At 40.8% G+C, this 13,031-nt stretch overlaps 2 protein-coding genes across 3 annotated transcripts in view; both read left to right on the forward strand.

Annotated features, from left to right (window-relative positions):
• The first annotated feature begins 1,036 nt into the window (after positions 1-1,036).
• Positions 1,037-10,873, forward strand: LOC143104443 (protein phosphatase 1 regulatory subunit 12B-like). 2 transcript variants are annotated; one of them, XM_076268513.1, is made up of 7 exons: positions 1,038-1,427; positions 7,314-7,330; positions 7,579-7,696; positions 8,442-8,546; positions 8,757-8,807; positions 9,070-9,120; positions 10,168-10,873. In XM_076268513.1, exons 1-7 carry the CDS (start codon positions 1,335-1,337, stop codon positions 10,252-10,254), a joined length of 522 nt encoding a protein of 173 aa, XP_076124628.1. In that variant the 5' UTR covers positions 1,038-1,334; the 3' UTR covers positions 10,255-10,873. The 2 variants fall into 2 exon arrangements, with proteins under 2 accessions (XP_076124629.1, XP_076124628.1); XM_076268514.1 differs by lacking the exon at positions 9,070-9,120 and having other exon boundaries at positions 1,037-1,427.
• Positions 10,874-12,212: 1,339 nt separating this feature from the next.
• Positions 12,213-13,031, forward strand: part of LOC143104743 (proto-oncogene tyrosine-protein kinase Src-like) — a 28,639-nt gene continuing 27,820 nt past the window's right edge. The window contains exon 1 of the mRNA XM_076269015.1: positions 12,213-12,642. The gene's annotated coding sequence lies outside the window, so the exon portion shown is untranslated. The remainder of the gene's footprint in view (positions 12,643-13,031) is intronic.

Raw genomic sequence — 13,031 nt, forward strand, 5'->3', positions numbered from 1 at the left:
TTTTCTTTTACTTTAAAAGGGCAAATACAATTTGTCTTTCTTTCACTCCATTTGTTTCATGGCGAGGAGGCACTCTGCAGAGTTACCATATTACTGTATTAATCAAACTGCTGCTAGTTCATTGCGTGACCTTTTGAGAAGACCTTTCCTTAATGAAGTCTGAGGAGGATGTATAGTTCCTGGATGTCCTGTGTGTTATGTTACTTGTGTTTGTAGTGCATGCTGTACTCTTCCCATAGGAAAGTATCTGAGAGGTACACACTCTGGTAATACTCTGTATCTCCACAGGGTGACAGCACTGTCACATACCATATGCTGTGTGGGCCTAGAGTGAAAAGATTTATTTATTGTGCTCACAGCATTATGGCTGTGGTCAGGTCTCAAGAGAGATAGTGTGGTCTTTGCTGTCACAGTCATTCACTGTCATCAAGTAAACCCTCTCCGCCAGATATGTTCACATCAGGTAGACCCTGGCTTTAACTAAACTCTCACATACATTAAGTTATAGACCAATGGACACTGTAATGTGTGTTGAAAGATATGTTGCAATCCCTCAGTGAATAGACTGAACACGCCTAAAGAGTGGGGTTGTTCATGGGATGAATATACTTAGAATACCCTGCTACCATTTCAAAATGTACATTGATGTACAATATAGAGTGTACTCTATGGATTTTATTATTTGGGAAAGCAACTGACCTTCAACTGAATTGATATCAACAGTTGTTTGGGGAGTCACAGGAACAGTACAGTACTTGGGAAAAACACAGACAATTACATCCGCCTCTAACGCGACATTTTAGTTTCATAACCCCAGTCCTGCTTCATGGTCAGGAGATAGAGCAAGTGAAAATTGCTAACAAGGAGGATGTTTTATGTAATCATGTGTGGATGAGACTGAGTGAGTGAGTGGATGAGTGGGAGTGTGTGTGTAACTTACTCACTGAGTGGGGATTGGGGGGATGGTAGTATGGTTATACACTTGTACAGCAGAGAGGGTGAGAGAGAGCCAGAGAGAGAGGGGCGGACATACAGTAGACTACGAAGGGGAAGGAGGAAGAGAAAAGGGGGCAGGAAGATATGAGGCTGAAAGGTGGTAGGCAGGGCAGGGCTCTGAGATGTGGAACCAGTAGTCCCCTCTGGAGCCAAGCAGCAGGACCTCTGGCTCATCTCTACTCCTGACTGACTCCCACCACTGCTGCTGCTGCTGCATCGTTCCAGCGGAGCTGTGCTCAGGACATTGCCTCTGACTCACGCCCTTTGGCTGATCTCCCACCAAGCGTTTCCTAGGCCATGCAAGAGACGCACGCCTCCCTCGCCTGACCCACACAGCCATGTCTACTCTCTCCTCCAGCAGCAGGGAGCAGGCTCGCGCACGGAGGACCCCATCCGACCTGCCTCCCTCCTCAAGCAGCAGAGCAAGCAGGGTAAGAGATGTGCTTTTACAATTCAATAATTCAACATCAATGATGCATGCATAGCACTGACTTTATACAGTAGACTTACAGGCAATATGTTTAGCCATGCATCAACGCAAAGGATTTTATTCATATTTACTCAAAGCAAGTGAAATCAAAGAGTTTATTCATTCATTCAAGGTTCATTCATAGGCCTCAATGAAGCGTAGACTTCACTACGATGGAAGATATTAAAATTAATAAAAATAGAGGATGCGACTTTAAGTGTCCACAATGTCTGTTAACATTCTAGATGTTGATCTTACGCTCATGCCAGTAAGATGTGCTGCACACCATAAATCTAGCTCGTATGAAATTGACATAGTTCAACTAAACTTCAGGTTTTGCCTTTGCCTCATGTGATCGGTCATCAAAATGACTGAGAAAAGTTATTTTCTGATCAAGACATTGTTATCTTTCACAGTTCCTTATTTTGCATACAATGAATTCCCATAAGGGATGTAGATATGACAGTGATCAGACATGAGCTTGTAAAACTGAAAAAAAAGACAATGGTTTGATCGTTTGATTTGAGTTGTGTGACCTGACATTTATCAGTAAAACTAATTACAGTGTAAATCATACCCTGTTTCAACAACCCCCCCCCACATGCTCAGTGTGTGTGTGTGTGTGTGTGTGTGTGTGTGTGTGTGTGTGAGAGAGAGAGAGAGAGAGTGAAAGATAAGAGAGGAGGGAAATGAGATTAGCACAATCGATAACCCACAAGTACATTGTATTTCACTGAAATAAGAGGAAGCATCCCCTCAGGGCAATGTTCAAAAGGAACTTCACAGCAGCTCAAATCACCAAAACACTTATCAGTCTTTGCTTTAAGTCTCTCAACACAAGACACACAAAAAACCTCTCCTCAAAGTATTTCCAAATAAAAACAAACAGCTTTCCTCTGACCAGCTGATTCAGATGATCAACAGGACATTTAAAACCCCATCTCAAGCTAGTCTTACTTATATGGTTATGCCATATACATATTCTTTTCATATATTCTGAAGCAGTGTGCCTCCAAAGAGACATTCCCAGTGTTTATGCGAGCTGTGACAGGGGAACAGGAGACTGCAAGGAGAGGACGAGCAGGCCTGGAGAGGCTGCATGGGAACGCTGTCCGAGTGTTTACAGTGCTGTATTCCTGCCCCGCTCCGCTGGGACACACTCATTTTTTCCACTGGGAAGCACAAGCCAGGCCAACATGACAGCCCTGAACACTTCCCATATGCTGTTCAGAGGGGGACAGAGGTTTTTTGCGAGGAAAGGCCCAGGCTGAAGATGACCAAACACAAAGAGAGCCGAACGAACAGATTTATTCTGCAGACAGAGAAAACCACAAGAGTAGTATTGTTAGGCAAACTTGCTATGACAGCTTACTAAAATTACAGGAGGCTTAGTGTTAAGGCTGTCAACATGATGATGGGTCGGCATCCAGTGAACCTCACACTCAGGGGGGAATTTTTGTTACAGTCTTGCTTTGGAGTATGTGTGTGTGTGTGTGTGTGTACGTGTGTGTCTCTGTGTGAGTGAGTGGTGGTCACTCCACATACACATATTCTTTTTTCCAGCCAAAGATAAGCTGTTATTCTCTCCCTGAGGATGTGTGCCAAGCCATATGACTGCCATACTTGGTTGTGGAGAGCATAATTAGAAAATCGGGTCTGCTGGCCCCAATCCAGAGAGAAAAGCCAGCAGGTGGTCTTGCATAAAACAAAATCTGCTCTCCATTTTCCATCTTTTTAACTGTCATTGTGTCCCCTTTCCCCTAAAATTATTACTGCCAGTACCAGATGTTCTAATGAGACTGTCACAAGCCCTGTGTAAACTCACGACCTAGAACATGTATGCAGCACATGCGTCCTGTGATATATTTCTCAAGGTTTTCTGCCCACATAGCCAGGCCCAAGGTTTTCAGAACACTTCCCGACCCACCAATTTGTCCTGCATCCTTGAGATCCACATGCTAGCCTACATAACAGGCATTAGGCCGTGAGGTAGCCAGTGTTAACTCTAGGCCCGATTTGTCAGGAAGGACGCGGTCCAGTGTCCAAACCAATATCTGAGGATAACCAGTGAGCCAGAGCCTTGCTGTTAGAAAATAATTTTGAGTTTTATTGTTGTGTCTTGACCTCACGCTTCAATTTTCTTGTCATGGACAAACCATTCTTCCAGACTGGCTAAGGGTTGTTCAGGGGTCTTTAAATCCCTTTCTTTCCCTTTTTGCTTGACAACTACACAAGCTTGTGTGGCACTTCTGGTGTCTAGGTGGCTTTGGGACATCAGGGGCCCCAACAAGATTTATTTAAATGGAAACATGGCATATTGAACAAAACTTTTTATTCTTAGCTTGCATTTGTGAAGGATTTTAGCTGGATCTATCATGCACACACCATTTTACAACCACCTCCTACACCTTCTCCCTGCCCACTTCCACTCCATTAGCAAGGTAATGTGGACAGTCCAAGTGCCATCGTAAAACCTTCCAACAGTGACTCTACATGGATAGAGACGTTGAAAGCATGTGCAACAGTTTATTTTTGCCCATGCAGCACTTTAAAAATCCTGTAAACCAAAATCAGAAATTTGTTTGAAAACACACTGTATAGGTTAAAAAAAAGCAGGAAAATATTGTGTGTGGAACTGATGTGTGGAGTTTGACCATTGACCATGATCTTTTTTGTGCTTTGTTTGTTTGGGTGGCTCTGAAAAAGGCTATTGATTGATGATGAGAGGAGTTCCCCATTTAGCATTTCTTGAGTTGAGTTAGCAGGTGGACAAACTCCAAAAAGTAGTGCCATGGATTCTTCTGCCTGTGCACTTAACACAGGTGATATCGATAATTAGCTGTTTTACTGGCTGAAGAGTTGTGCCAATTAGGATCAGCTGGTTTAGTGAACAGTTGGATCAAATGTGTGGTTGGAGTTTTTCACCTCTATGACTGAGTCAGGCTACAACAGAGAACTTTCATGTTCACTGTTCAACTTTGCAGGCTGCTTGCCATGCACATCCTCTAGATATATCTTACCTACAGGCCAGCATTTTAAGATCCTTAAACCACCAAAGTCTGATTTTGAAATGTAATTCAATATGCTTGGCAATGTTTTTATTCATTCAGATTTGTCTGGGTGGTTAATGACACCTTTCTCTGGGGTGTGACAAACTCACATATGTTTTTGGTTTACATGGTCCTATGAGTCTACCTGCCAGTTTTTGGCTGTATGCCCATATTTGTTCATTAAAGTGTAACGTACAAAGTATCTGACAAACTGAAAGCAAACCTACGTACAGTATCTGACAAACTGAAAGCAAACCTACCATGTGTAAATATTACAGCATATGGATGTATTCCACTTTACCCCATCATTACAGTGCATTCATGGCATCTGGGAATGACAAGGACCGCCCCCCGTGATTACGTTTTTTTTTCCCACCGCAAGTGTTCATGTGCTTTGCCGTCGGAATATGTGAAAAACATGGATGCCACAACAAAGGTTAAAACATACGCTCACTAATCTTAAATAAACAACTGTATTTGCTTAAAAATATAGTGTAAGACGCTTGTGGAAGAAAGATATACAGCTTTCAAGTGACAAAAACGACAAATTCCCAAGTTCACATTAAAACTGTTGGACATGAAAGGCCACATGGACTACAAACGAACTACAACGTGACAACAAAAGTGACAATGCCCCTAATTGGGAAACTCGGTTAGCAAAATCTAGCCCTAGTTTCCTACCTCTAATTCCCACATGACGTGAATGATGTGGAATTGATGACATTTTCACTGGGAAAAACACACGGTTAGTCCCCTCCGTAGCTGTAAGCGTGCCAACCAACTAAGTACACTATATGACTGAGTATGAATCCGGTATGAGCAAAGTTCAATGTTAAATCTTTGACATTGGACCTTTTGGACCTTCACCTTTACTCAATGTATGACGTCACAGAGTTACTGACTAAACATACAGCCATGGAGGCACGCTGACTGGGGCCAGCCCATTACCCAGAGAGAGAGCAGTGGCCTATGGTCCATCAACTTAACCCCACATTAGGATTGATCACCACAGGGGAGGGAACCATTCTTTTGACCCTCTTCACTGACAAACACCATGTTCCCTAATGCTACAGAATGGGTATAAACTATACAGCAAGAAATACAGAAGGAAATTGGTCTGTAACAAAAGTGGATATACTATTGGAAAGGAAAAGACCCAATCTAATTCTGTGCCAAACAGTGCAGTAATTATAATTCAAGTTTAGTAGTTGGTACCCTCAAGGAAGCATTTCCTTCAATCCGGTACAGACTTTTTGAACATGCACCAGCTGTTTATTGATTGCCTAATTAATTAGCCTTCATGAGGTAACTCTTGGTACCTTAGCCTGGATATTTCTTGACTCTACTTTTTCCCATGCAAGAAACAGCATTCATGAAAGTAAGCCTCCTTTTGTACAGTACCTTACATTGTTTTGCTGAAATATTACTAAATATATTACAGTGAAGTGTACTGCCGGTACTTATCTGGTTTTTGAGAAATTTAGTATGCAATGCCATGCCTGCAATGCCAAACAAGCATAATCTTAATCAGATATGAAAACTTCATGCTATATTTATTGAAGTTACACAGACAAGAATTAAATGGAGCAACATAACGACTTAACAAAGACAAAGACTTTCCTACTCCCATCAATTACACCTGGCTTTAGCATTCATTTCACTTCCCCAGATGATTAGTGTAATCAGGTGGATCAAATCAGGGTTGCAGCTGAACTGGAACATGGTTATTCGCCTTGTTTGTGCATGGATGTGTGGAGCAGAAGCTGTACAATAACTTTTGGTTTTGTGAAACTGCCTGACATGGTTAATATAAATTCACAATCAGCAGCTTTGTGGAACCACTGTTTTAAGGCCTGGTTTGACTGTCCGGGAAGAGAGTATACCACTCATAGGGCATTTTATTTTTATCATTTCAATATCAACATGTACAAATATAGTAGAAGCTTGTATAAACGTCATCAAGCCATGACTTTGTGCTGTTTTTAGACATTCTAACATTGTGTGGATGCATATCTGACTACACGTTCACCTTAAATAGTTATTGAATATTCTGTGGTTTAAGTAACGTTGTAACAATATAGTTGGCTCATTGGAAGGGAAACCTTTCTCTCTCTCTCAAGTCCTTTTGCTCTCCCCCCTGAGAGTCTATGGAGCAGAGCCCTGTAAACACCTTTAATCTGAGCAGGCAACAGCACTCTGACCATCCACCAGCTACAGAAGTTGTTACCTTTTTTGGATGTGTTTGGTTATCTCCTGGGGCTCTATTACTTACACAAAGAAAAAAAGAGAGAGGGAGGGAGAAAGAGAAGAGAGAGAGAGAGAGTGGGACAAGGAAAGAGAAAGAAAGAGAGAAGGGGGAGGCAAAGAAAACTATGAGGTATAAGACTGAAAAAGTGTCTGAAGTTAAGCAAAGCCAGGGTGCATCCCAACAGAGTGATTCCATGTCCTCACAACAAACAAAACCTACAGTATAGGAATGCACACAAGAACATTACTACAGCATTTCAAGCCAGAATAACTCCTCACTCAACTCTCGTGTGTAACCGTGTGTAAGTAGTCACTCATGCTGAAGTTAGTATCCAAAGCGCCATGTACATAAGCAAAACCTCATAATCTTAAATTGCACATGATGTCACCACTAAAGTCTTTGTATGCTTATTAATACAGTCAACCAACCTGCTATCCTTTGTTAATTTCCATAGTTCAGTGTTATGGAATAGACGGTATACATTTCTATTGGAAGACTATTACAGACTAACATTTACTGCTTATTAATAACTCCTTTCCTTCTTTTTTAGCATGAAAGAGACTCAAAGTAAGTTCAATTTTATTCTTCTTTACCTGCAACATGTTAAATATTTTTTCACCATGTGTTCCAAAAATTCAAGAAAACTGTTAGTAAGACATGCTAGAGTGATCACTTGATTGAGTTCAAACAGGCTGCTAAGTCTGAACTAAACTCCCCACCAATGACACAATGCAGTTGCACTGCTTTCAAATAGGTTTGCACATTGGATCTAATAGCCACAAGACTAATCTGAGGGCCGTTGGATTGTGCAACAGGTTGGACTCTTCAGCAGGTGGAGCTGGACGGCCCACTCCTCTCTCTTCTCGAAGGGACAACTCCTCAAGGGGAGCAAGCCAGGCTGCAGATGACGGCAGCCCCAAAGACTACAAGAAGGTAACATTACCACAAAATGTAGCATGTTCTTCAGTCAGTTTGTCCAACAGTTATTTCACTCATTCTGTGAGGGCCAAAATGACAACTGTATCACTAAACCATCCGCTAATCCACATTTAGCCGTGCTGACTGTTCCCCTGGAGAAAACGATTGTCATCTGGCTTCATAAATTCAGGATAATGGGACATTGCTTTGGAAACCTGGGACCTTTCCCAGTGACTCACCCCTTTATTTTCCATAGTTAATGCTTTATGGTTTCTGTTTTGTTGAATACATGGAAGGAATTGCAGTATTCGTACAGTAGACTGTCGGCACCCGTTGGCATTCCTCTTCACTCCGCTCCACTTCCATTTGAACTATCTGGTCTTTGCTTAAAAACTGCCAACACACTCAAGGATAAACAAAATGGAATTAAAACATGCAGAAAAAAATACATCAATTCACTTCCAAGTTTCATCAAACTGGCCAAGTAATTAGTGTAACATTTGACCAGGAACAACATCAAATTTTGCATTTCACCTGTAGCCTACATCCGCATGAAGTAGAAAATAATATTTAAACAACATCTCTGCAAATTCTCTGCACTACGACAATTGATATCTGCTCCAGATGATCCCAATTTCCTGTCATCTCAACATTTTTTCACCATCATCTCCAGTTGCAATGTCTTAAATCTTCATATAAAATCCACAATAAAACATGCTGCTGTCTATTGAAATGTGAAACATTTGTTTTTCTTTTGCAGATGTATGAGCAGGCTTTACAGACCAATGAGAAACTGAAGTCCAGGCTGGATGACAGCAAAAAGGAGCTGGCTAGGATCCAAGCACGACTGGAGAGAGTCAACCAGGTAGCTCCATTTTCCCTGAAATTACAGTGTCCATTTTAAGGATTTACATTGTAAGCAATGCACATTTTAAAGTTGTTTTTTCCCTCCATAATGCATTGTGAGACTGTATTCTTTAATTGAGTTTCACTGAATCAATGAATCATGTATACAAAACAAATGAATTCACGGACATGTTCTGACTGTACAATCACTGCTGATGTTGTTTCTCAGAAACAGGGTAAAGTATCTGAGCGGTCCAACGTGATGGACAAGGACAAAGGGGTATGCATTTTTCCTATAGGTCTTAAATCCTTGCCTTAGCTTATAGGGCCATTCATGTGCACCAGTGACTCACCCCCTCATCCATTAGATACACTGAAGCCCAGTGCTCCCTTCAACTCCTTCCACTGGTCTGACTCACCACTCCACTAATCATATCCCCCTCACATCACATCAGTAGAGCTGTGCATGCATGCTATATACCTGATAATTATCTTCAGTTCTGCACTGAAGATAATTGATACTGATCCATCCATCTCTTTAGGAGAAGCACATTCTGGAGAAAAAGATATCAGAGATGGAGGATGAGCTGAAGGTATGGTTTCCTGTTATGCAGATGTAGCAGTTCAAAGTGCAAGTCTCACAGTTGATAAGCTACCCGCATGACACTCATGTTGCTCAAAAGGTATTAGAGCTCATTAGAGCAGCTAAGTATAGTGATTAAATAATTTTAAAGGTTATATTCATCATTGCATCATAAGGTAAATGCAATACAGTGGGTTACATTTTCATGAAATGTTGGGAGTAAATGGAAGATGAATGATGAATCATGAAGATGATTCACCAGTATCAGTATCAGCTTAAGCTACCAACTGTATCTTTTAAGAAGAGGACTGACTGAAAGTGTGGTAGACAATGACACTTGCACTGTGTCACAGTAAATCCTGGTGAAGATGCAACAAATGTCCTAAGGACACAAAGCTCTATCCCCACTTCACTCCATTGGTGACATGAAGTGCCAGAATCTGAAAGCACAAAGGCACAACTGTCTGTCTATCCATGAAAAAAACAGACTCCATTGCGTAGACTGAGCCACAAGTCCAGTGGAAACTGCTGGCACACAAAGGCCTAAACAGCAGACACTGCAGTGCATTGAATGACACTACACTGGCAAGTGTAGCTGCACTTGTAAACCCACCATACTAGCCATCTACAGTAGGCTTACAGCAGACAGGTTTTTCAGAGATTTCAGCATTGTCCCTTATGAAAAAGACCAATAGTAACACTATAAGACTACTATAGTAGTTATGTAGTGTATAATACTTCAAGGATATTCCGTAATACCTCTATAATATCCTTACCCTCTACAGTATTCCAAATTACTATAACATTTTGTCCCGAAATACTATACGATTCCTATAGTTATTTTCCGTATAAATGTATTCTGGGTGCATTACACTAATGGCCAGACATCTTCAAGCAAAAACAATTGAATATAGCTTTAGATGATATCATTGTCTGAATCATATTTCGGTTCCCTCTTCTAAGTTTCAATTCCTCAATTCCATTAAAGTGTTGTTCCTCTGTTCCCTGTGACCTCAGCCATGCTCCTCTCTCTCTCTCTCTCTCTCTCTCTCTACAGGTGAGGACAGAGCTGAAGAATGAGAACCAGCGGCTGAAGGATGAGAATGGAGCACTGATCCGCGTCATTAGCAAGTTATCCAAATAAAAACAAAGAGGATGAAACTATAAAACCTCAAGACTCAAACCAGTTCTCCGCCTGAGGAGTTCCTACTGTCTAAATAATGTGTGTGTACACTGACACTCACACACACACACACACACACACACACACACACACACACAAACAAACAAACACCCCTGTCCAAACATGTGTCTATCTTGGGGTTACGGTTGTCTCACTCTACTGCCATCTACTGTTAGAACGTTAGTTTTGTCATTTGAATTTGATGTACTCAAATTAACTTCAGATATACACCTGCTATAACTTGGATTAACAGAGTTGTGTCTACATTGGTAGTCTGATTTGAGACACTGTTTTACTGTCACATCACACTTGTCTGGTAGGTTACAGTGTCCATAGTCTGCGGTACTGTATTGCATTTTTAGCCATCATACTCACATTCTCACATTATGTTCATTTGAAGATTATTTAAGAGTTATTGAATCAACAGCTGTACCTGAGGAAGATTTGTGTGTTGTCTTGATGCTGGTTTTGATCACATTCCTCCTGGTTTGAGTATGCCGTCTTAATATGTAAGGCTAAGGATTTCCTTTTGTTTCTCTTCAATCAAAGAAATCTTATTTATTACACAAGTGAAAACTCATTTAATTGTATGCCTCCTTCATTGCATAATTTACATACCATGATTACATTTTCATATAAATGCATAGATACACACAATACATATGAGTACCAAGTAAAATGTTGACAAAATTTGTACATGTTGAAGTAGTTGCATTATAGCGGTAATGAATCTAGAATTATAATGAGCAGAACATTATGCTGAGGATAAACAGAGGGTAAAACCCAATGCCATGGTACACACCAAAGATTCTAGAGCATAGCGCTCTAAAATCTTTGGTACACACAGCAGTGCCAGCTAATGGTTATTAGTGGAACTAGCGGCAACAACTTTAGCTGTCTCACTGAGATGGATATTAAAGGCACAGTCAGCGATTGCACAGGAAGTTGCGTTTGTTTATGCTCATGCTTATATTTAAATTAATTAGCAGACGCTTATGTCCAAAACAACATACTACATTATTTAAACCGAGGGTTTTTCATAGTATTTTCAATCTTTTACATTAATCCATAATGCTATTCAACCTCAACTTGGATATCAAAACACTTCTCTCTTTATTGTAAATTGCCACATATCTCTCATAAAGTGACTAGAGACTAATTGTGACAAGACCATTTGGGATAGTCATGTCAACCTGATTGTGTTCTAATGTGCATTTTCTGTCAATATTCTCTGGCACTGACAATCCAAAAATAAAATCATATTGTTTTTAGAATACTGCAGACATCTAGACTTGTGAAATGCACATGAGCATAAATTAATCAATAAATTAATACAATTAATCTGGGCTCTTTGCTCTAGCCTACAGGTGCATCTAAAACAATCAGAATAGTGAAAAAGTCCATTGCCCTGCCCAGACTCAGAGATCAAATACTCAGGAAACCATTACCGGTATTTTGACTTGCTGGTTAGAGCCCTTCACAGGTTACCATTTCTGAATTATAAATTCTTTATTCTAATATTTTGAGATAGGCCTGGGTTTTTTATTTCAATGAGCTGTAAACTCCATCAAGATTAGAATAATTGATATTTCACTTTTTGAAAAAGCCTACATTACCACGATATTCTGTTTTTATATGCACCTGCAGGGAACAGGCAACTTCCTAATCAGTAGGGCCTAGGCTAGGCCAAGCCTATCCTATATTTTAGAATCTTAATGTCTGAATAGTCATAAAATGTTTTGAAAATGTTTTGAAAGTATTACTTGAAAAGGCCACCAGGGTATCTCATTGCTACTCGTAATCAATGAATCCACTATCACTAACAACGTACGCCAAAGCATATTCCCGACTCCACCTAGTTACGCAAAGAATCGCCTCCTCCCCTCACCACTGGCCGTTTTTATTTCGGTGGTAGCCTATTGACGGGGTGTTGATTTTCCTTTTGCTAGCCATGTTTTCATGGCCTGTTCACATAGGCCTGTAATACGATTTAATCATTTTAAGGTAATGTGTAGACCAGTTCAAACAGCACATTTGCTATTTCTCATACATTATAGTAAATGAGTAAACCGGATGGATGCCCTCCTCCACTATTCCGTCTGTGTTTTTGAACCGGATCACCGCAGTCTGAGTGGTGCCCTCCGCGCTCCACGGTATTCTCAGTCATGACCTCCCAACGCCTCTTGAATTCAGTGAATGGGATTTATCGATAGTTGACTCATTTGCGTTGATCTACGACGCATTGTTAGGCTCATCATCTTTCTTCATGACTACGCGCGAGAAGGTTTAATTTAGTTCCTGGCTCCATATCTGAAATAAGGTTAAGCCAAGTCATTGACTATCCCTAAGGTGAGTGCTGTGATTTTTATCAAGAGACTCGTCGATGTAGCCTATTTGAAGGCTTAAGCTAAATTACCTTTGTTGGTTTGGACTGTTACTTCCATCTTACGTTGAAACATTGTATTTGCGTGTGATGTTGATAAACATTGTTGCACTTACAGGCTTAAGATAGGCTACATGTTGTGTGGAAACAGAGCTAACCGCATGAACGTAATGTAACCTATGTTGTTACGTTAAACCAAAGCTACTTGATTTCTGTCCTATTCTGCGGAACCGGATCGATGAAAACATAGGCCGTTGCAATTTACCGCAGTCGCCTTTAAGGATAGGCCGTTAAACGACGCTTTTTCCCAACGTGGTGAATGTGTTCAGAGTCAGACAGCATTGGGCTAAAACAA

Source organism: Alosa pseudoharengus, unplaced genomic scaffold, assembly GCF_046254945.1.
Source record: "Alosa pseudoharengus isolate Yale_2024_CS ecotype anadromous, Long Island Sound unplaced genomic scaffold, YU_APseudo_1.1 YU_APseudo_1.1_scf_5, whole genome shotgun sequence".
In the NCBI taxonomy this organism is placed as follows: Eukaryota; Metazoa; Chordata; class Actinopteri; order Clupeiformes; family Clupeidae; genus Alosa; species Alosa pseudoharengus.

What these genes read in the sequence shown, in the direction of transcription:
- LOC143104443 (XM_076268513.1), top strand. Translation starts at nt 1,335, where the DNA reads ATGTCTACTCTCTCCTCCAGCAGCAGGGAGCAGGCTCGCGCACGGAGG. An exon ending in GCCCCAAAGACTACAAGAAG is followed by an intron (nt 7,697 to 8,441) that starts GTAACATTACCA and finishes TTTCTTTTGCAG; the next exon opens with ATGTATGAGCAGGCTTTACA. An exon ending in GACTGGAGAGAGTCAACCAG is followed by an intron (nt 8,547 to 8,756) that starts GTAGCTCCATTT and finishes GTTGTTTCTCAG; the next exon opens with AAACAGGGTAAAGTATCTGA.